The sequence below is a fragment of the Dendroctonus ponderosae genome, unplaced genomic scaffold (assembly GCF_020466585.1).
Source record: "Dendroctonus ponderosae isolate FM_Combo_2020 unplaced genomic scaffold, Dpon_F_20191213v2 Dpon_F_20191213_1, whole genome shotgun sequence".
Taxonomy (NCBI): Eukaryota; Metazoa; Arthropoda; class Insecta; order Coleoptera; family Curculionidae; genus Dendroctonus; species Dendroctonus ponderosae.
Genome location: NW_026017110.1, coordinates 41638534 through 41663046, shown reverse-complemented (window position 1 = coordinate 41663046; position 24513 = coordinate 41638534). Strand labels below are relative to the sequence as shown.

The 24513-nt window shown below is 34.9% G+C and overlaps 1 protein-coding gene and 1 long non-coding RNA gene across 2 annotated transcripts in view; one reads left to right on the top strand and one right to left on the bottom strand.

Annotated features, from left to right (window-relative positions):
- Positions 1-15682, bottom strand: part of LOC109536833 (neutral alpha-glucosidase C) — a gene marked incomplete at its 5' end in the record, with an annotated part of 16765 nt that extends 1083 nt beyond the window's left edge. Inside the window, 12 exon segments of the mRNA XM_048663836.1 lie at positions 2441-2565; positions 2638-2748; positions 2807-2964; positions 3023-3272; positions 5780-6037; positions 6750-7325; positions 8704-8890; positions 9057-9274; positions 12278-12431; positions 12972-13196; positions 14625-14726; positions 14858-15682. Coding sequence (XP_048519793.1) covers positions 2441-2565; positions 2638-2748; positions 2807-2964; positions 3023-3272; positions 5780-6037; positions 6750-7325; positions 8704-8890; positions 9057-9274; positions 12278-12431; positions 12972-13196; positions 14625-14726; positions 14858-14871 — 2378 coding nt within the window.
- A 3617-nt stretch (positions 15683-19299) lies between these two features.
- LOC125503467 lies at positions 19300-24170 on the top strand. The gene is made up of 2 exons (XR_007280886.1): positions 19300-23360; positions 23675-24170. It is a non-coding gene; the product is annotated as an uncharacterized LOC125503467 (long non-coding RNA).
- Positions 24171-24513: the final 343 nt, after the last annotated feature.

The window sequence follows — 24513 nt, the reverse complement described above, 5'->3', positions numbered from 1 at the left end:
ATTATTTTGAAAAAATCCCACGTTGGATTGGCAGCCTATTGGAATACTTAAGCATTCAAAAAGAAAAATTACGATCTTTGCTTCAAATTACGAAAAATTTTTATATCAAAAAAGTCCTCTTCTACAATTTTATGATGAAAAGGCACAGCGGCAATGATGTTTTTTGTCATTAACAGATAGTTACAGGTGTATAGCCACCGTCAATAATAACAATAATTTGTCAAACTGTGACTTGAATTTCCTTTCACGAATTTGCTGATATGCGATTAGTTCAAGGGAAATGCTTCAGTAACAAAGCACAAGCTGAAAGAACTCACGCCAACAAAGGGCGAAGAGAGTGGTTCCAGGAAGGTAGTGGACGACACGCGATGTTTGGGTTCCAGACACAGAGGAACAAGTATTGGACATAATCGAATCGGGGCCTTCCAGGGGCACTCAGAGCACAATAACTGACACTTTCCCAAGCACCAAGTAAATACCGAGGAAAGGCGATTGTACGATACACACAGCACAAGAATATTCAAATGGAGCACGAGTTAATTAACTGAATACGAGAAGCTGCTTGATGAGAGTGGATAATAAGGAGATTACACACGCACTAGCTTGTTTGGAGTTAACCATTTAAGTGTTTGGTGTTGTATGGATTATTGATGTAAACACAAAATCCCGCAGAATTCGAGGTTATGAGAACAGGTTGACATTTCGTCAACAAATCTTGTTGAATTTACCGTTTATCCTTGTCTATCTTATTGTCAGTCTGTATAATTCTATGGTTACCGGAGTTTTAAATAATTACGAAGCAACAGGTATTTGCGCAATGTTATTTAGGCAGATTACCTTGAAAAACATTGCTGCCGTATTTCTGATATAGTTTTTTGCAATTTTCTCAGTTTTTAGTAACAATTAATTTATTTTACTATTTTTTCGGTACTCCTATAACTGCGCCAGGCAACACCTCCAGAGGAATGACGCCAATTTTGAATCACCCTGTATCATAGAATCGCATGTATTCACGATAGATTATCCAAATTATTGCGGGCCCAGAATTAACGTTTTACCACTTCGAAAAGTTGCAAAGAAAGTTCATAGGAATTCAATCAAAAAATGAAGTGTGAATACAGGGTGATTCAAAATTGGCGCCATTCCTCTGGGGGTGTTGTCTGGCGCTGATATAGGAGTACAAAAAAAATAGTAAAAGAAATTAATTGTTATTAAAAACTGAGATATTTCCAAAAAACTATATCAGAAATACGGCAGCAATGTTTTTCAATGTAATCTGAATAATTAACATTGCGCAAATACCTGTTGCTTCGTAATTATTAAAACTCAGGTAGCCATGGAATTATACAGAGCGACAATAAGATAGACAAGGATAAACGGTAAATTCAACAAGATTTGTTGACTGCGGAACGTATTTTTGAATTGTCAACCTGTTCTCATAACCTCGAATATTGGTGTTTATAAGTAAACCATACAACACCAAACATTTGAATGGTTAATTCCAAACAATGTAATGTGTAATGCCTGTGTAATCTCCTTATTATCCACTCTTATCAAGCAGCTTCTCGTATTCAGTTAAATAACTTCTGCTCCATTCGTACATGTGTGCTCCTTGTGCTGTGTGTATCGTACAAACGTGGTAGGAATGTAGCCCTTCCTCGGTATTTATTTGGTTCTTGGGAAAGTGTCAGTTATTGTGCTCTGAGTGCCCCTGAAAGGCCCTGTTTCGATTACGTCCAATACTTGTTCCGCTGTGCCTGGAACCTGGAAATGGATTGTCGTCCACTCTCTTCCTGGAACCACTATCCTCACCCTTTGTTGGCGTGAGTTCTTTCAGCTTCTGCTATGTTACTGTAGTATTTCCCCTGAACTAATCGCGTATCCGCAAATTCGTGAAAGGAAATTCAAAGTAAGAGACAGTTTGACAAATTATTGTTATTATTGACAAGGGCTATCCACCTGTAACTATCTGTTAAAGACAAAAAATATTATTGCCGCTGTGCCTTTTCATCAAAAAATTGTAGAAGAGAACTTTTTTTATATCAAAAATGTTCGTAATTTCAAGCAAAGATCGTAATTTTTCTATTTCAATGCTTAAGTATACCAATATGCTACCAATTAAACATGGAACAATTTGAAAGTAATGTGTAATAACAAAGTTGAAATTCGATCTTCAACTGTTAATATCTTCTAGAAATTTCTAAAAAAAAAAAAAATTTCAATTTTTTTTCGTACTCTCCAAGGGAGCCTCTATCACCCCTTAAAAGGAATGACGCCAATTTTGAATCACCTTATATATGACCCCACAATGGCGTAAATTTGTTATATGTAGAAATTGATTTGAGACATCGTCTATTTTTTCAGGTTTTATTGTTTATGTAGGTAAGGATGAAAGATTTATGCATCCGTGATTCTTAATTAATTAACTACTAAAACTTACGTGACGGTCAGATGATCTTCTCCATCAAACTGATAATTTAATTCAACATAATAGAATTCTTTGCGATTTACATAGTCAAAACTTTCATAGTCATCAATGTACAGTCTAGTGACAGCATTGTTTTCCTGAAATGCATCGTAATTTTATCACTAATCTGATTATTAAGAGCATACACATTGATGGCAGTAAAAATTTACCCTGTCGGGAACAACGTGAAGTTCAAGTGAAGCCTCTCGGTTATAAGCTGAAGATCGTCCAGTTGACGTTGTTCTTACAATTATACTTCCAGATCTGTAGAAGACGGGAATCTGACAAAGATAAAATGATCAATAAGGCGTTTAATTCGTAATTTTAGTAACAACTTACATAAGTCATGTTAACTGGGATCTCAGCCCATGTTGATCCTTCAAAGAATTTGTAACCTTCGCCAGTAATCTGATACCAGAAGTCCGTGCTATCTGGGAAGTAAACTTGAACAGATGTGGCTTCAGACTCATATACAGATGCAACGAGAATGTCGCTACCTGAGCAATTAATTTTTTTATGATATATAGTAAAATTTTATGGACGGAATATACTTGCCGATTAAAAATTCGTCATTCAGATCATAACCTACTGGATCTTCAGGATATTGGTAGAGTAGCGCACGAACAATTGGATCACCAGTGACAGTGTGTTCGTAGAAAACGGTATACCAATATGGTAAATGTTTATAACGCAATTTCATATGATCTCTTAATATTTCCTGAGTCTCGTTTCCAAATAAGAACGGTTCACGGCGAGGAGTTCCGTTAGCAGCGTGAGCCCTGAAGAAGGGTAACCAAATACCCAGCTGAAATAATAAAAGTTTTATGCATTTGACACCTTCTACTACTTAGTCTACATATAAAAAAGGATGTCATTAAGGTCACTAATGAGTAAAATCAGCAGATCTCGTTGCAAGTTTTTGTAACTAAAGTGCTGAGTCTTGAAGTATATTAAATGCAGGGTGTCCGGTAAGCTCATGATCAAAAGAGTACTGTGATATTCTTTGGACCAAAAGAAATCGATCTGACCTAACTGTCATTAACAAAAAATGTCTAGCTCCTCTGTTATTTATGGTCAAAGTTTTTCAAAAAATTTTTTTTTTTTTAAATATCGGGAGATAGGTACGATGTATTTCAGTGAAACTCGCTGTGAATTTGTTCTTATGTAAGACTCAAATTTTGATGAAACAATCGAGTCCGGCCGTTTTGTACAAATGGTGAATTCTTGAGCTTACGGGACACCCTGTATAATACTCATAGGCAACGATAAAGACGGTTTAAGTTTTATGGAAACAAGCATCAACACCGACCATGGAATTAAGGAAAACCGTTTAAGGCCGTAGCGTTAAAAAAGCCTTGAATGAAAAGCTAATCTTGAACGTGTGATGAAACCGAGAATCCAATAATAATTGAAGAAGCGCTACATCTCTATAGTTCTATAAACTGTCAAATCCAAACATTAACCATTGTAGACAATTAAATGAATCAAGTTTTATTTTTTCTCTCTCTTTCTCTCTGTAGCTCTTACACCAAAGATGGGTGTTTACTGACTCAAAAATTCCCCTCCATAGGGCTCTGTCCATCATCAGCTCTTCTACTTCCGTGATATTCGGACTTGTAAGATCTGATGCTATGTTGTCTCTCCACCGTAGTTGTACTCGTCCTAGTGGTCTTCTACCCGTCGGGGCTGCTCCCACTCCCATGCTAATTTGACAACTCTTCCATATTAGTCTTTTGAATTTAATTATTTTTACAATGCTCAGTTGATCATATGGTTCTTCTATTTCCCTGTTTTTTCTGCTAGGATATTGTGTGTGGTTTTATCCCTTGTACGTCTCTTGTATTTTTCTCTCTGCAACCCTCAGTCCGTTCTTGTTCTGTTTTGTCATGGTCCAGGTCTCACAGGCGTACGTAATACTCCTTACACTGGAGTGCTATGTTTTTATTATATTTGTCCGAGTTACATTTTTGGCTTTTACGATTTTCTGTAATGCAAAATATCCAGCGCTGGGCACTTTGTATTCATTTGTTAATTTAATGTTATTGTCAGACGTGATAGTGGCCCCCAGATATTTAAATTCATGAACTCTTCCGAAGTTATTGATCTATTCGATCCCTACGCTCCGTTCTTGTTAGGGTTGGTTGATGACTATTTGGTTTTACTCTCATTTATTTTTTTAGGGCTACACTTTCCGCTACAGATTCTATTTTAAAAAAGTCTTCCTTAGTGTTCACAGTTGTGTTTCAAATGCTGTATATGTTATCCGCAAAGGCCAACGTAAAACGGGACCCCGATTTCTAAATAGAAGAGTCCGTTTTTGCTTCCCTCACAACCTCTCTAAGGCTATACAAATTAAACAGAAGTGGAGATATAGCGTCTGGGGAAACGTTGAAAGCTTTTCTTGCTGATTGAGCCTTCAATACTAATCTTTGTTAAACTGACAAGTTCATTAGGGATTCCTAGTTCTACCATAGCATTCCACAGCTCCACTCTCAAAACGTTGTCATACGCTTGTTTAAAGTCAATAAAGAGTTGATATAGGACTTTATCGCATTCCCAGCACTTCGCCATTAACTGGTGGAATCCAAAAATCTTTTCTACGGTTGGTCGGTTTTTTCTGCGCCCACATTGGAACTTACGCTAACTTACTGCTGATCGCCTTTGTTACCTCCTCAAGAGTTGGCTCTTCGACCAGGGGATCTGCAGCAAAGTAGGCGATCGTATCTTGGCCTTGCTGTGTGTTTCTTAATTGGTCGAAGTAACTTCTCCACACTTCCATCAACTCGCTATTATTTGCCACTAATCTTCCGTTACCTGTTTTAATAAACATGTCAGTTCTCGGTCTGGAGCCTCCTTTACTGTGTCTCACTTCTTGAAAAAAATTCCTAACTTGGTTACTTATGGAATATTGTTGTTGTCTAATGTTGTAGTCAAGCTAAGCCGTTCTGCGGCAATTTATAAATAGACATAAAGAGGTATAGAACGAGTGAACTCGTTAGAATGCTGGTTCAGTGATGATCGCTTTAGGAACTGAATTGGATAACATTGCATTTTTCTGAACTGAAAGCGAATTTTTGGTTCCAACAGTAAAACTGTTCTTTTCTTATTCGCCTTTTAGCCTACATGATACTGAAATCACTTAAATCAAATTTTAAAGTGACTACCTTGAAACGAACGAAACGTGGTTTGCACTGCTGAAAGTCACTATCGTCTAAACAATAAGCGCTCAGTATGGAAACTTAATTTTATGCTTAATTCAAGAGTTGGGATAAGTTTGGATAGGTATGAAAACTTAAAAGCCACGACTCTTACCTCATACCATCTGATAAGAAGTTCTTCAGTAGCTCCTGCGAAGAATCCGGGAATGTCAGCTCCATAGAAAGCCAGTCCAACAAGGTTAGAGGTGAGAGCCATTGGTATACTAAATCTCAAATCGTCAAATCTGCCCATGTTGTCACCACTCCATTTATTGGCATATCTTTGTGAGCCAGCAAAGTAAGCACGGGAAAGGATGAACGGTCTTAAAGTACCATTATCACGTTCGATCAAACCGGCATGAGTGGACATTGTCTAAATTGATAAGAATCAATACAGATGATGTTAATACTTATTTTTAATTATTTCGCGCAACTTTTAAGAAAAATGTTTTTCTAAGTCAAATTTTGATTTACATCTGACACAATTAACTATTTGATTACTATACCACGTGTTATTTATAACAATTTTTAATATATCGGGTATATTTTAATAAGGGTCCGATATTTTACAAGGCGATTCCTCAAGTATTTTTGAGGTAAACTTTGAGGTACTTGCTGACCTACAAGGATTTAACAGATTTATTTTATTTTTTTTCTAAGTAATTGTTTAAATAATATTGATATGTGTAGCTTTCGTACCATGAGAAACTTAATTTTCATCTTGGTTTTGCAATATATGCTTATACTTTGCTATATATGCTTTCAATAACAAGTTTGGTTTAAATTTTGTTATTACTTCAAAAACTAATTGGGTAAAACAAAAATTTAAGTGAACTTTTTAATACCCTATAGCTCGATAAGTAAGGCTTTGCGCACCTATGTCTATATAAACATTTTATATAAAAAACTACTGTTAATATCTTCTAGAAACTATCGAAAAAAAAAAGTTTTAAGTTTTTTCTCGTACCTAACCGGAACTATTAGTGGCAAAGCTGCTATGTGTATTCCACATCTCTCTAATAACTTGATACGAAAGCAGTAAGTATCGTCACTAAATAGAACTAATTAAGATAATTAATGCCTACTTGTAGCATGCCATAAATATTGTGTACATCTCGATGCCTCACTCCTCCATAGTGGATAAGGTCAAACGGGAACGTTCTTTCGTACAGGTTGTCGAACAATGTTGGTTCATTCATATCATTCCAAAATCCTCCTAAGGCTGGCGTTGAAGGGAAGTTTTTGTACAAATGCAATTTACCGTAGTACTCCCGGGCGGCTGGATTGAAATAATCTACCCAACTAGTGTTTCCTGGCCAGCATTCACCAACAAAAGGAGCTCGACCCTCAGAGTCTAACACAAAGTAGTCATTTTCCAAAAGTTCGCGATAAATATTATACTCAAAATCAATTTTGATGTGTGGGTCAGATATGGGAACAAGTTTTCGGTGTGCTTGGCTGTCGACCCACTCCAGTAGCTCGACTGGGTCAGGGAAAGATGTGGCATTCCAAGTGAACCATTTACGTTCAGAAGTGTATTCAATATCAAGCCACAATACATCAAGGGGAAAGTCGTATTTGTCGAAGTTGTTAATAGTTTCCATTACATCTTCTGTGGTATTGTAAGCCCATCTGCATTGATGATAACCCAAAGCCCACAGCTTAAAATAACAAAGAAGTTAAATTAATTAGTAATATGTCGTTAAGTCTGTATACTATTAGTTAGGCATTATTTTATTTCATAGTTAGGCGAATATTATATGTGCGTAAACAAAATATAATGGAAAAGTTACCTGCTCATACACTAAGTTTTGTGAGTCTTCTAATTGAATTTACAAACATTTTTAATGCTTGCTGCAGCTACATACACTTAAGAATTGTGATGTGAAGTATTGCAGCTTATGTTAAATATATTAGATAAATGAGTTTGAGAATTTGAGGCAGCTTATTGAAAAGTCTAGAGAGTTCCAAGTAGCCATGATTGTATTCTTCCTTGATTACCAAAAGGCGTTCGATTGTGTCAGCCGGGGGACACTTTGGAATATCTTGATATACATAAGGTTTCCTGCCCATCTTATTACCCTTATAAAGAACTTCTGCGAATAAAATACAGCAACACTCCGTCTGGATCGGAAGTTCTCAAGACAAGTTCGAGCGGAACCAGGAGTCAGACTGTGTGCTATGTGTAACCTTTCCAATATTTATTGCCAGTTGGTCTTGAGAGAGTCCTTGGAGGGATGGTCTGGGGGTATAACAGTAGCTGGAAAAATCTCCAACTTAGGACGGAAGGAGAAATGATAGAACTTCTTTGACGAATAGAACACGAGAGCAACAGTCGGGTTAAAGGTCAACAAGAATGAGACCAACATAATGATAGTCGGTAGATTTAACACCTTTCATTGGACTGATCGTTTAAGGGAGTACGAACTCTTAGACAGATTTAACTACCTAGGCTCCACGATAACCAATATTGGAAACTGCGAGGCAGAAGTTCGAAGACGCATTGGCATGGAAAAAAGCGCCATGAGTCGACTCGTCTTCTCCATTCTTTTATGCGGTGCTGAAACTTGGACACTGCGTGCTCACAAACGTCAAAAAATCGTCGCTTTTGAAATGTGGTATTGGTGATGATTTTTGCGAATATCTTGTACAGCTGGTCGCGCAACGTTTCTATTTTGAATGAGTTAACAATAGAAACTAGATTATCGTCAATATGTCTGCAGCGAGTCCAGCAGTTTTTTGGACATGTGGGTTGCAGAGGTGAGGATAACCTAGACAAACTGACCAAAAGAGAGCAAGAGGTTGATCGCCAACCAGATCTGATAAACGAGTTCAACAAATCACAGGCCGCTCATTTTGTCAAGCCTTTCTAGATGAAGAAGACAGAACAAAATGGAAACAGGTGCTCGAACATACTGGGCGAAATCACGATTTTCAATAATGAGGGACCGTCTAGAGAGAGAGAGAGAAGTCAATTTGTGGTAGTAATGTATCAATAATTCGGAAGTCCTACAAAATGGCTAATTTTGAAATAATTACCTGAGGTAAATGCGGTTTTCCAGTTAAGTCAATATATTGCCTTACGACTTCTTTAAGTGATGGACCAAGTAAAACAAAGAGATCAAGTCTGCCACCATCGACCATAAAGTAGGCATTGTTGGTTTGATTGTTGATTTCGATCCATTGCTCAGCGGCATTGTTATGGAAAATACCTGATGTGACGTCCCTAAAATTAAATCGTGAATATAAATTGATGAATTGAACATAAGTTTTAATGCGTGTATGTACACTTTTGGAGACGTTTTTTCCTTCAATAAATGTTTTAATTCCTTATTTACTTGCATCTTGCTTTAACAAATCGGTTTCTATTGCAAACTGCACAATGTCCTTACCCAAAACCGTAGATTACTGGAATGGATCCATACATAGACCTGGTGGTATTTAAAACGTATTCCATAGCACCATAATCGGTGTTCCGTAGTCTGTAGGGATCAATGCTGTAGTCAGCAGTATGGCGGAGTTTCAAGTAGTCAACATGTTCATGAAGCCCAAACAGGCGACGGCTTGCTGGAAATTGAACTGCAAAAGTAAATGCCTGACTATCTTCGGTCTGCAAAGAAATATTTATCAATAGTTACATTTCATTAAAATCTATTTCGATTAATTGATTCAAATAACGCGTCTCTCCATGTCGAGCATACAAGTAAAAGTATAATATGCGATGCGTACACACACTGATTTATATTATTTATATTACTTTTCCGAAAATTGCGCCATTTTAAGTACAGATTTTGAGATGTACTGATCTGAGGCACACCCAGAGCTGCATTCGAACCTATTAGCTCTCATCAGCAAATGTTTGGCAATATTTGCTTAAATATAGCTTTAAATAATTATTACTTGATAGCAATGAATTGATTTCAACATGAGATGGAAACAACACATAAAAAATGTAGATATTAAATAAAACTAAATACTTAATATTTGTGTTTTATAAATTAACAAGATTTAGTACAGACTCTAAAGGTGATATTGTTTACTTATTATTACACTATTACATTATTTCACAGTGTTATAAGATATGGAATTATAGCGTGAGGTGCAGCGTATTCAAAGAACCTAAAAATAATACAAAGTTTGCAAAATATTATATTTAAAATAATACATAAGAACAATTTCATGAATCATGCCAACCCTTTGAACATAAGACAACCTTTTGCATAAGAATCAATAGTATCTATTCCATTACAATGACTTGAAAAATATTTTTTTCAGCAAGGGCGGATCCAGGTTTGAAGTTAGGAGGATTTTAGAGATTTGTGTGAGGATTTTGTTCTTGATTCTAGCCGACTATTATTACAGTCTAACAGTATTTAATATGTAAATATTTGAATTTTAATTTGAACGTTGTCACCACGCTAAGACCATGGCTGATGAATGAATGAAAGGCACTTTAGAGCTAACGGCCCATTCTAACAAGCCAAATTATTCCATTGAATTTACGGATGATACTCTTTCGGAAAATTTAGCTGCAATTTAATATTACTTTATTTATTATGTACACACAATGAAAGACACTTAGAGCAAAACAACAATTAAAATAAGAAGCCTCTGTAGGAAAAAATTATATATTTCCAAAAATTTGGGTACTTGGCCTTAAATGCACTAGAAAATTTTTCATTGAGACTACTGTGCTTGGCAATTCGTCTATTCGGAATTAAAATTTTCATGAATGACAACTATTTCAACTAATATTAAGTTCTCAAACATATTTTTCCAAAGGTTGCACACTCTCAGAGTTCGAACTCGCTTTACTCCTTTGCTGTTGCCGTTTTCCAACATGAAGCTAGAATATTTTTTATAGCTACTTCTTCGGGCTTTTTGAACCTTCTGCAACTTTTGAAATATCTTTACATTGAACGACGTTACGGGCAAAAAAATGGAGGTACGCGCAAATGGAACATTTCAGAGTTCATTATCTTTCAAACTGTTGCCAATGTTAATTTCTGTCAAGCCAGCCAAACTCTAGCGAATACTAGTGGCTATCCAGGGCATTTTTGCTTTTTGAAATGGTTCCTACAGTTACGGAGTTATGGGGAAATAAGTGTGCATACTATATGGATGGCAGTTTAAGTCTCTCTAACTCCAAATTCTATTTCTCCGAAATCATATACGAAAACGATGTTATTGAACAGTGGAATTTTGGTCTAAATTCAACTCTTAAGTGAACATTTTGAACATTTACGATTTTCAAAAAATTTGAAAGTTTTCAAAATTAAATTAAAAACAATTAGATTGCTATTTTATTGCTCCTAAAAAAACATTTTGGGGTTAAAAAAATATTGTTGCGCCGCCAAACTTGTAGCAAAAGAGCGTGCTGCTAGGAACAACCAGCGCTTCAGATCTTTAAGTCTTAAGTTCAAGTTTTATGGGCTTTTAAAGAGTTCTTTAATTTCTGAAAAATGTTAGTATCTGACCGAGTTATTGGGTAAAGAGTGGAAGTATTTGAAAGTTTGTGGGTTTTACGCTTGCCAATATTCAGAGCCCATTTAGTTCCAAACTGTTGCAAATACAAAATTTCTTATACATAGAGAGTGAATGTGTCGAGAATACACTTTGCAAGCAATCTGATATTCTATTTTGAAAATGAGTTAATCGAGGTAAAAATGCAAAGTATTTTATTCGGAAAATCGTTCTTTCGACCTTAAATTTATCATGACTTCCAAGATTTTTAACCGATTGCAATTTTCCAAGATGCAGTTTTTATAGAAAATCGTACATTTTTCAAAAAAATTCAAAATTTCCAAATTGGCCCGATTAACATTAAGTTCTACAGAAAGTTTCTACATGCAAAAAGCTGTTTTCCAAAAAAATGCGACCTTAAATCCACAGAGAAAACGTTGATAATATTTGTCTTGAAAAACCGTCTTTTCGACCTTCCAACTCTTATGGCTTTTAAGTTTGCAAAATACGATGTTTAGAGACGCTTTAGGAAAATCTCATAGAAAGTATTTATTTTCTTCAATTATCTATAAAATTAGATCAAATATCATTAGCCGATATAAACCCAGCACAAAGGGGGGGAGGGTCATGACCCCATGACTCCCCCTCTGGATCCGCCCTTGTCAGATAGTATAGCAAGAAAAAAATGTATACAGATTGCACAAAGAAGCAGAACAGTAAACATAAGGAATAGCTATAAACTTGCAAAGAAGTATAAATACATTTAATGAGCTTCCTAACGAACTTAAAATATTAAAGAAAAATGTAACAACCAAAGGTAAATTAAAGGAGTGGATGAAGCTGAATGTGTTGTCTAATAAACTCTTCTGTTGCAAATATGTATCATAGTGCAAAGTTGGCATTATCTTTAACTTTAAGTTAGTTATAGTTAGTAGTAAATTCTTCTAGTCCTGGCAAAAAGAACATACGTGTACCTCTGCCGGATTTTACGAGTTTTTGCCTGTGTAATATACTAATGTAAAATTTTACTGGTTCCATAAAGTTTAAAGTTAAAGCATTTAGTAATGAATTTATAAATGAGTAAAAAATTGTTACATTTAAGACTTGATAGTGCATAGAAACAAATCGCTAGAAAAATTGTTCTACTTACATTTTCCACAATGATTCGGTTTCCCTCGAAAACGGTTTCCAACACTTCGTCGTGATAGAATGAAATCGTGAGAGGTGTATATTCAACAACAACTTGGTTGTTTTCATAGTCCTCTGCTAGGAGAGATCCTTCGAAATGAGTCACTGTTTTAAATCTAAAAGTAGTATTTTCTATTATTAGTTCATACAAGTAAATTTAAAGTTAGTGTTAGTGATCTTATTGCTAATATAGGGACCAGATATATATAGATAACAACATCTAATGTGTTGCATGTTATAATAACATACAATAACAATAATGCATGTTGTAATAAAAATGTAAACAATTTTTCAAGCTTACGTTCTTCATATTTTAATTTCTGATAACAAAATAAGGTAATATTCGATAATGTGTGATTTGATGAATGTAAAGTATTTCATTATAGAAAGGTTCCATAGAAAATTTACAGGCCCGATATTTTTGTGTTCTCCAAAAGACAACATAAAGTTTTACGAATTACACCAGTGAAATAAAAATTCGATTGGTATCTTACAGCTAAATTCTTAGATGCTTACTCTTGTAGAGTAATCATGTTTTACTGAAGAATGGTAATTGCTATTTCACGGTAATCAAAATTAATGGTGTATTTACAAGTAATGTAATTGAAAAAACTGATATTTGTATATAAATTATATATTGATTATTAGATGCTTACAGTTTCAGATTCGGTTCCTTTTCCAATGAATATTCCAGGTTGTATCTATGACGATCATGTTCTTCAATTATGATGCGAAAACGCTGATTTTCAACTGCAGTTAGAGTAAAAGCCAACTCTTCACCTCGTTTATTAGTTAGATTGAAGAAGATCTGTGACTCATCTTTGCTCACAAATTTCGCATTGAATTCCTCGTTTTCATTTGGCAGCCTTAGTCTTAAGCTCCTGAAAATATACTTAGTTTCAAATGTTATATTCTGTCAATTATGAAGATAGTTGGAAATATGAAGAACTGTTTCATTTTTTATCACTGCTCAGTTGACAAGAAACGTTTATGATGAATCGTTGCCAAGAATTAAATCAATCCATGACACTTGCTGAATGGCAAGCAACAATTGAGAAATATCAATTATACCATAAATAATAATGAAATATATAAATAAAATAAATAATAAATAAAGACATAAATTCACTTGTTTCAACTTAAAGGCTTGTTATTATTGGCAACATATTTTTAAGTAGGTCCACAACAATTTAATTTTTACTCGAACAAAGATATGCTAAGTTGAATTAGGCGTGCAAACGCAAATTAGCTTCTACTCAGTTATATTTTCTATAAGCGTAAGAGTTTATTTGCAATATTTTAACTAGAAAAATACGTTAGTAATGTAGGAAGTGCAACTCTTTTTTCTTAAATTCTGGATGAGTAATACAACAATTCTTGTTGCTTTAAAAAATTTAATTTTCACATGACAAACAACAGTGTGGAAATTTCTAAAACCAGCTAGCGACATTAGAGAATTATTACAAAGGCAAAGAAGGAATAGTCGTTTAAAATTTATCCATATATCGAACAGAGATGTATTAATTAACTATTTATGGAACAAGAAGAACAAAAGCTGTTTTTTTATAGTTGTCACGTTTTTATGTCACTTACTAAGGGTTCTTATTGCCGGATTTATCAAATCTAAAGACAGAATGCTCATATTTATTTATCATTTGGTTAAGAGGTATGTTATTTTCATTAGAAAGTAGGCAACTTATACAGAGTGTTATGGTTGATCTTTTATTATTTATTTTTTGCTCCTATTTTGTTTTTGTTCATTTTTATTTTTGAAGTTAAACAATCTATTCCAAAAATATGTATATCTACAATTAGAAAGAAGAAGTGAATCACAACATTTTATGCTGAGGTCCGGAACAGTAGGTACACTCCTAAACTTGCCTGATAAAGCCTTCTCATTTTTTCTAACCAATATAAATGTGTCTTCTTCTAAAAAAGCAATCGAAATAACAATTGCTAGTAATCCAGCAAAACAAAAGGGCTCCTAAAAGTTAAGAGCATATTGGAAACAATGTATTTTCTATTCTTCCAAAAAGCAAAAAAAAATATGTTAAAAATATTTACTCAGGTGAGAAAAATCTAGATAATTAACACATATAGTTACAACAATATATCTTCTATTTCAAACATGTTAAATAAATATTACATTGGAGTAGATAAACTGAATCAAAGAGGCAACTGCGTCAAAGATCATTCTGGCTATAAGACCAATCTTTGTGGTCAATTTTGTGCAAATCCATATATTTGGTAGGTAAGATTCGATTTGGAAAATGGGCGCTTTGTTCTTTAGTAATTTGTATATTACTTACGAGCAAGTCACCCTTGTTGAACAGTTGTACGGGTACGGAATATCCAAGTTTGTATCCGCAAATACCGTTGCTCCGGTAAGGGCAGCAACTAAAACCAGGGTCCTGAAATTGTTTATCATTATTAGAAACGAAACAATTTTGCCATTTTAAAAATACATAAAATTTAAAATCTGTTACAATCAAATACGTGCCTTATTTTTAACTAAGTACTGTACATTGTATTTAATCATTACCTTAGGAGCTCCATTCTAAACCCTTAAACGATACTGAAATAATTTGGCCTATCTGGTCTTTTATATGTCTATCCATAGATCACTTAAAAGTACTTCAAACATTTGAAAAACACTTGACAGTTATCAGCAAACAGTGTACTTATTTTTTGTTTAATTAAGATTATTTGATGCACTTGTTAAAAGAGTTGTGTGAGAATTATTGAATTGAATTATTATTTTTATAGAAAGTGAAATAGTTGTATTATGCAGGCTTTTCGAAATTCGTTATACTACAGTTAAATTAACGATGATATTAAAATAAGTTGTCTGATTAGAAGGCATAGTACAGTCGCATAAAAATGTCCACTCTATTCACTTCCACTGGTACAAAGCATCTTCCATTTTTTTCAATTGAAATATATAAAAGCGTCTTGCATTTAGGTAAGTAAACTAAAATGAATATGCAGGTGTAAATTCAGTTAGCCTTTACTTCTATAATTTTTATTATTATTTTGTTCTTTTCCACTTAATTCAACTTTTAATTAAACGGATATAGTAGAAATGTTGAAGAATAAAAAGTTTGAATTGCCACTAAGTAACAGACCTATTTATTGTATAAAGTGTGTAATCTGATTAACTAACACCCTCAAAAGTAACAAGTAGAAATAGTGCAAGTTTATCTGAACACTCTAATGATTGATAAGACCGTTACAAAACATTTTTCTTTAATTATTGAACTATCGTATCAACTGGTAGATACATATAAAAAGTTTAAAAACGACTTGATATAAATCACATTGCAGTGTGTGCCCCCGTTATACAGGGTGTTCGGAAAATGCGTTAGGAAATTTTTGAGGGTGATTCTACATGCTAAAATAATACGGTCAGGTAACAAAAATTAGAAACCTGCAAATTTTTCGAGTTACAACTCATCAAATTTCGTTTTTGTTTCACCTATTCTGAACATTTCATCGCGGATCTAATTGTAAATTGGTACAAAGTTTTATCTTAGTAATCTTCAACTCTCAGATAAAAATTGTTTTCTCAGCTTTACTGCTGATACCAGATGGCACTTTAACTGAAATTCAAATATCGCAAAAAGTAATATGCGATTTTAAAAATTAGAAAATACTAAACAAAAACTGCTATTGACACGACTCAAAAAATATCTTCGTTTAGGAGCAAATCAAGATTAAAGTTTTTATCACTCTCAACTTAGTCTCCTGAAATTTAATTGCAATCGCAGCAAATCAAGCCCTCTGGTTTTAAAATGTGCCAAATTTGTGTGTATTGTATTACTGTTCAATTTAAACTATTTTTTGTGCTGCATTTGAATAGTCTCGATCCATTTTATTTTAGTGGTTTTAGGGCACAAAACTTTAGTTAGTAAGTAATAAAGACTTTAGTATGGTTGCATGTGATATGCTCCTAAACGAAGCTAAACCAGGAAGAAAGACCATAGGAATCGAAGAGAGAAAAATAATTTTAGTGGCGTAAACCGGCAAAATTGCCCCAAAATTTTGAGCTGCAAAAACCTGCGAGTGATTGTAGAAAAGCAAATGCATGCAAAAATTAGTCACTGTTTGGTGTTTATTGTAGATTGGAGGCATCTTCGTGCCTTTTTTCTTCAAAAATGCACATGGTCAAGTGTTAACCGTAAAGGTGATTCATTATCCTAAAATGTGAATTTTTATTTTGTGCCAAAATTGCAAAACTTGGATCGAAAGAGCATGTTATTTCAACAGAACCAAACATATGTGCCATATAGCCAGAGAAACTTGAATTAATGAACAAGATATTTCCTGATCGATGTATTTCTCGCTTTGGGCTCCCTCGTCATGCGATTTAACGAATTTAGACTTTTTGCATTGCAGTTTATGTTTATCGCAATACTCACAGGAAAATTTTAACACAAAAGCATTTAAAAATTTCTTGGAAAAACTCTTCTGTGTCAGCAAAGCCGAGGCGGTTATTTGTCAAATCTCGTATTCCATTTATAATCTCATGATGAGTATTTCACTTTGCAATAAAAGTTTCAAATTTTTATTGGATAATGTGGTAATAACCTAATCCAGGGTGTCTTTTGTTTGAATGAAGAAGTATGCCCTGCAATACTTCTTCATTCAAATTCAACCTTCGAGATTAATAATTATAATTTCATATTCTTGTGGTATAATATGGGCGTCCCAGTTTACGTTTGCCAAATTTTGTTGAAAGAGGAAATTATAGATACATCCTTGGATAATATATTTTTTAACTTATTTCATTCCTATTTATATTCCTACATTACTTTAAATCCTCGGCTTAGCGTAAATACGTAAGGCTCATTTTCGCATTAAAAATTCGTTAATAATCCTTACTATAATCTTGCTTGATCACTCCATATCTCAAAACACCTTAGAAGTGTGCATAACAAACCAATACTCTTAATAATATAAATGTCGAAATGTTACCATTATTTGATGAGAAATGTATGGTTACTTGTAATGTGCATTGGTCATATCAGCAACTTACAAATATGTATTGTCAGAGAAGTCTACAGCATCAGTTAGAATATTATTTCCTTAATTTATGTTTTAATTATATTAAATATGTGATTAAGTACAGAGTGTTTCCTCATTTCTTCAAGTTGAGACCTCCCTAGATCGTTTATTTCAAAAAAAATGTGAACGTGACCAACGCAAAAGTCGTTTAATTTTACCAAGCAAAAGCACAAACAAATGTTCTTTCCTGCATTTCAGTCAAAATGTGAAATAAAAATGTACATATCGTTTATTTCATATTACGTTTTGGGGAGACTCAGAGAGAAAATTACCACATAATTGGAAATATTTTCAAATGTTTTGCTCTCCCAAAGAAAAAATTATTTTCCTTAAGAACTAATGGATGTTTTAATGCTTTGTGAATTATAGTATTTGTACAACATGTTTTAATTGTAAATTGGTGTTTGTAGTTTGTACTGAACTTTAAATATGATGATGGCGCTGTTGTCTCGCCAAAACATAGTATGAAATAAACGATATGAACATTTTAATTTAACATTTTGACTGAAACCCAAGAAAGAAAAAATATAACAAGTACACGCAGTCAGGAAAATAAATCAAAATAGCACAAAAAAAGAAAGTAAAAGCGCAAATGAAATACTTGAAGGTGTGGATAACGTTGTCACTTTGCCGTCAGTATCGCCAACGTTTTTGAGCAAATGAGTGATATACTTAAATCCGTCACAGTTGTCATCATAAACGTTATGTAGGGTTTAATGATTAATATCGATCAAATAAAATACAATTAAGTTGTTAAACCTTAAAAGATGTTCGAAGTTCTGCCCGTTTAACTCCAACCATATTTCTGTCCCAATTAAAGGGATTCTCGTAGTAGTCGGGAGCGATACCTTGTTGTTGTGGCCTCTCCGAAATAGATGTTGGGTGTTCCATCGCTGAGGGCATGTTCGGCCACTGCCGACTTTTCCACATATCCGAGTTTACAATTCCGTCGGTGTTCTTATATTCTGGTCACAACCGATCTCTTAGTAGTTCCTATGTAGACGCTTCCACAGGACCATGGAATCTGGTAGATTCCTGCAGTTGCGAGGGGGTCTTCTGTCTCTAACTGACCCTAGACATTCTCGGACCTTTGCTGTGGACTTGTAGATTGTTTTTCTGTTGTGTTTCTTCAGGAGCCTCCCAATTCTGGGAGGGGGGAAGCTGGGAACCAGGGGAGGAAAGCTTTCAGAGTGGATTTACTTTTTTCCGCACTGCTCACTCCTACAGCTTTTTTTTATGTCCAACTGGAAATATCCGTTCTGAAGAAAAGCTTTTTCCAAGCGCTGTAGTTTTGTGGTTAGATGTTGTGCGGTTCGATGGGCTGTTTTCTGGCTCTATCCGTAAGAGTCTTAATGATTCCCTGCTTCTGTGATTGATTCCCCTTTCTAGATACAAAACATCCAGGAAGGCCAGTTGGTTGTTTTGTTCAACTTCCATGGTGAATTGGATGTCTGGGTGATGTTTGTTTAGATGGTCGAGAAAGATGTCCATGTTTTCGCGTTCATGCCTCCATAGCACGAACGTGTTATCGACATATCGGTACCAGATCGTTGGTTTAAGTGATGCGGTGCTCAACTCTGTTTCCTCAAACTTCAAACTTCTTCTTCCATGAATAGATTCGCCATCACCGGGCTGAGTGGGCTTCCCATGGCTACTCCTTCCTTTTGTTCGTAGTAATCTCCATTCCACAGGAAGTAGCTGCCCTTTAGACAAGCCTTGAACAGATTTGTTGCATTCCCTTCAAATAGCTCCGCCACTAATTCTATGGATTCGTCCAAGGATACTTTTGTAAATGGAGATCGAAAATCGAAGCTGACCAGCATGTCTGTAGGTTCCAGTTTGAGGTCTTGGATCTTCTTAATGAAATGTTCGGAATCTTGCAAAACGTCAAGAAGAAATTCTACCGAACGGGGGCCTAAAAACCCAAAAAACTCATTAGTTTCAATTCGACAAATGCTTGTTATTATTGAAAGGGCTATCCATCTGTAATTATCTGTTGATGACATAAAACATCATTCCCGCTTTTACTCTTCATCAAAAAATTGTAGGAGAGTACCTACTTTTTTAATGTCAATTTTTTTAAAATATTTATTCCAACAGGCTTCCAGTCAAACATAGGACCAATTCAAAATAATTCTTAACAAAAAAATTTAAATTCAATTTTCAACTGTTAATATCTTCAATCTGTATGTATATTTTCGTGAAGTCAAAAAAAGATTATGTGTGCCCACTGATCGAACAAAGGTATCAACGTTCCGTCTTACAGAGAAAATCTCAGTTATATAACTTATAGAATTCTGCAAAAATACGGAGCCATTGTTCTTATGTGGATTATAGCCATTGTACTTAGATGTTAGTATTTCCGTTACTACAAGTCAATCAACAATGCCCGCTCAAACATTTAAATTTGTTGCAAAATTCAAATATGTAAATAGACGTTATAGTGAACAATCTCATCCTGGATTATCAATTCCATCTCAAATGACGGAACCAATTTTCAAATATTGCCATTTTTTATATAACCTAATCAAAATTGACTCAATCCATATAGTTTTTTCTACTACAGTCGATAATGCGGCGTCATCATAAAAATCTTCCTTTACAAGTGGACCTATTATTGATAATTTCAAGTTGAAAGTCAGGTGCGTCACCAACTCCGCCAGAAGTATTGGTTTTACTGCCATATCATTATTGCCAGAACCAATATAACTTACCGAACAGAATTTTCTTCTGCTTCCAGGTTTTTCTTCCTTTACATAACTCGAAAACTATCCTTGTTAATTTCGTTTTCTAAGTACTCTTCTAGAATGATATTTTCCCATCTAAATTCGCATAAATTTCTGTGATCCGAATAGTTGTCTCATATTAAAAAATGTAAGGATAAACAGTTATTTAGCTTTATAGTATAATATAACGTACATAATTGGACATAAGATTGTAGGCAGCGGCGATAATTAAAATCTGTGTTCTAATGTAATTTTAACATCAATATAATGATTAAACTTTATTATAGTTTCTTGCGTAATACTTAACTCAACTGATTATCTACTAAGGTTCGTACGAAATTATTTACATACTAAACTACCTCAGAGAATACAACATACATTGGATGATATCTCATCTTTCTTGAACAGATTTACATGTCTAATAGATATGGCGAATAATGTTGAGTTTGAATAGGTTTTGTCGAAACGATACAATAGCTACCTGATTGCTTTTACTTTTTTTTAAATCATTATGTTTTTATCGATATTATCAAGCAGGGTAGCCAGGGACGGATTAAAGCTTTACGAGGCCCAGGACTAAAACTTAAGGGCACTAAAATGTGATTTTAAAATTTAAATTTCCGGGGCCCTCTCATTATTGGGGCCTGGAGCTACAGCCCCTGCTAACCCCTCCGTTAATCCACCCCTGAGAGCAGCCATGAAAATTGATGTAGTTACTTGTATTCAACTTCGCTGTTTCTTGAAATTCATTACATCTTTGCAACGTCTACTCATTATACACGAGCAATTTTCACATACATAAAGAAGGCATTTAAACTTCTAATTAAGTAAAATAACAATTTTCTAGCTGATATATTTTTAACGAAACTATATCTATTATCCTCTAACACTTCGGTTTCTAACATGTAATTTGGCAATTCTCCTATGTATTTTAATAAAGACGAGAAACACGGAAATGGTATTAAAAAACAAATAAACGAATACAAAAAATAATTCCGATCGAGACATTCTAAAAAAAATTAAATAAAACTACTTACATGTAAAAGAGAGAATTTTTCCTGGTTTATTTGTTTAATATCCTGATTTTTTTTCCACCCATTCTTGTTTTTGTAAACCGCATTAGCAGTACTTATATATTTCGTATTGAAAATGTGTTTTGTAAAAAACGATTTATTTGTTTACGTTATACAAATCCATTAAGTTATACAAATCCAGTCTTAATGGTACGGCTTATGAATAGAGAATGACTTACAAACTTAGGATTTGTCATAAAGACGACAAAAGTGTCTATGAAGTGTTCCCGGATTCCGTGAGAACGGAAATATGGGTTTATCCAGAATTGGCTGCTGACTTAGCTGTATCCGTTGGAAGGTGTGTTGGCCTGATGGCGCAACTCAGTTGTATTTTTCCGGTATATTGGTATTTATAGGATAGATAGGATTTTATAGGTAGATTGTAATCTGATGCACGGTTATAAAATTAATATTTGTTTTTAGAGGTATACCATCAATTTTTAGTTTTCATCGCTTCATGTTTACTAACACTTCTATAATTGACTAGGGACATCCTATCAAGGATCATCCCATGCGGAATAACGGGGATCAAAATAGAAGGTCCCACGAACCATTTGTGTTTGCTGGTTTATTGCCATAGTTTTCCAAGCCGTACGTGAGAACCGGCAGAAAACAGCTATTGTACGCACTCTTTTTTAGTTTTATGCGTATCATTTTATATTTAAAAATGAAGTTCATGTTTCCTGTATTTTTATGAGTTGGGTTTATTTATATAATTTTGAACGCATCTAAAACAAGTATTTATTGAAATAGTGTAGAGATGACTCTACTACTGATACTAATGGTCATTGTACAGCGTCTACATCACCTACCACCATTAGCAAACTGAAACTTAAAGCCGGCAACCGAAAACTGGCAAAATCAGTCGAGATTTATCTTTCTGATTAGATATGAAAATAACGATCTCGTTTCCGACACCAACACGACATACGTAGAGGCAAGTATGTTTTTGTTGTTCTTGTTGTTGAATGAGCACTTATGTGATTTCTAATCTCATTTCGAGAGACCACTTGCTTCCTGAATTCAGATAAGTATTTGTTTGACGTCAAGTTTTTAATTAACACGACTTTCATTGAAACAATTACATTTTACCATCAAAGTAATGGGAGTAAAGTCTCATAAAACTTCAGTTTTCAAAAGCTTTTAGGTTAAGTTGCAATGTCAATGTAGATGTGTTTCACATCAGGCTCAAGTAAACCTCATATAATTTAAAAATTAGTTTCATTGAGTGACTCTTTTATTGAGAGCCTGTGGTTTATTAGTTCCTGCCCTTATTTTAAAGTTTTTTAACTCCGTTTGAACTATACCCGAGATCACCAGTCAATGATTCGGGGTTTCACAACACGCAGGCCTATCGAGACGACGGCCTAGTTCTTGTTAAGGGAAAGATCCTGGGCGTTGTTTACATGTAGTCCTCGAGGTTGCCACAGACAAGGAGGTCATAGAAGGACCAAAAGGAGAGACTGAGATCTACTCTGACAGCCAGGCGGCCCTAAATACACTGTTTGGTGTTAGGATGAGCAGTACACTGATCCAGGAGGGCTGGGATACCCTGAATAAAGTGGCAAAACCGAACCTAGTGTAGATTACGGCGCACATGAGGTTCGCGTGGATCTTCTGAGAGCCCAATAACTGCCGAACCTCACATAGGGCTAAGTAACAGACAGGTAGCAGGCGTACTTAACGACTGGGCTCTTAAAAGTACCACAGTCGTGGAGAAAGGCGGAAGGCTGTAGACAAATCAAAGAGTTATTGGAATGCCAGGCGACGCCAAGACAACGTCCAAATGGCTGATGCCATGGAGTCGCTGGGCCCTGAGAACTCTGGTTGAGGTCATGGCAGGCCACTGCGGTCTGAACAGACACCTACACCTACTTGGAATCGGTGACAGCCCCGTATGTCCACAATGTGGAACGGCGGAGAAAATATTGTTTCACCTGCTAGGAGTATGCCACCATTGGTCGTCCTTAAGGAGGCGCGTGCTTGGGGCCTCCACACTCTCCTGCACGGAACTGTCTTTGCTAGAGTGAGACGGGACGCCTGGGTGGTGAAGATGAGGCGGGGGTGAATGGAGGGGGAATGGTGAAAAGGGCCTTTAAGGTCTACTCGCCCGACCCGTTTGGATCCCCCCACAGTACTACTACTACTACCAGCATCACAGTAGCGGCTGTGGAAATTAAAAGTAAATCTAATTTATATATTTGGTGTTATTCGTATATTCCGTTTTCGTTTTATATATCGTTTTCGTATATTTTGTTATACATTTCGTGGTTATGATCGGTGGTTTTAGTATGTGAATAAGTGGGGTTTTCTAGATTTATATTACTTATGTAGTATATGCTCTGCAATCTACGAACTTTGTGTCCGTGTGAATTTAAGCACGCCTTGAAATTTACTTTCTCCTGTAGTTGTGTGTGGGCTTCTGATTATGATTTTTCATGATTATTTGCAGAATGTTTGTTTTTTCTTCTTTTTTATATAGTTTTTTTATTTTAGGTAACGTTTAAGTAACATAAAATAAAGCGAGAACCACGTATTAACAAAAAACAAATTTCATTATAACTAGAATAACGTGCATGCGAATAACTAAAGGGGCTTAAATTTATCCTAACAAAACAATACGCTCCATAAGTGGTGAAGTCACAAATAAGACATATTCAGGGACTGTATCTAAGCAAAGCAAATTTGCATTGGAATTAGATACAAAGTTTCCAAAGTGTGCTGATTATCTTAACAGTGAAGAAAAAGAAGCATTTGCAGTATTTGCATTTAGGAGTGTCTTAGTAACGATTCTACATTGAAATCATAGCGTAATTATTAGTGGTTGTATTTATTTTTCACGAAAGTGTCTTGGTCACCTCAAACTTGATGTGAATGGAAAGCAGATTTCATATTAGTAACTGTGTTAAAACCTGTTATTTGTATTTAAATGTTATAGAATAATGGTTATGTGTTGGGCTCCTGAATATAAAAATTATGAGGATCGTAAAAATGTTCGTTTTTTCGGTTTCCAAAACACCCACCCACACGAAATCGATGGATAAAGTTGGTACGGTTAGTAAATCTTATATTGTTATTTGTAAAGCGTATGTTATACTTGAAAATTATTTTAGAAGAACTCTATAGATCCTGGTCCTGGTGCCTCTGTATGCAGTTGTCATTTTTTTGATGGAATGACATTCACACAATGTGGAATGACATTCTTAGTCGGAAAGCATGGGAGATCACTTCGCCCACTGTCTCATCGCCTTTGAAAATGTCCACCGCAGTTGTGGTCGAAACGTCAGGAAGAAATTCCGATAGACCACGGCTTCAAAGCCCGGAAAACATTCCTA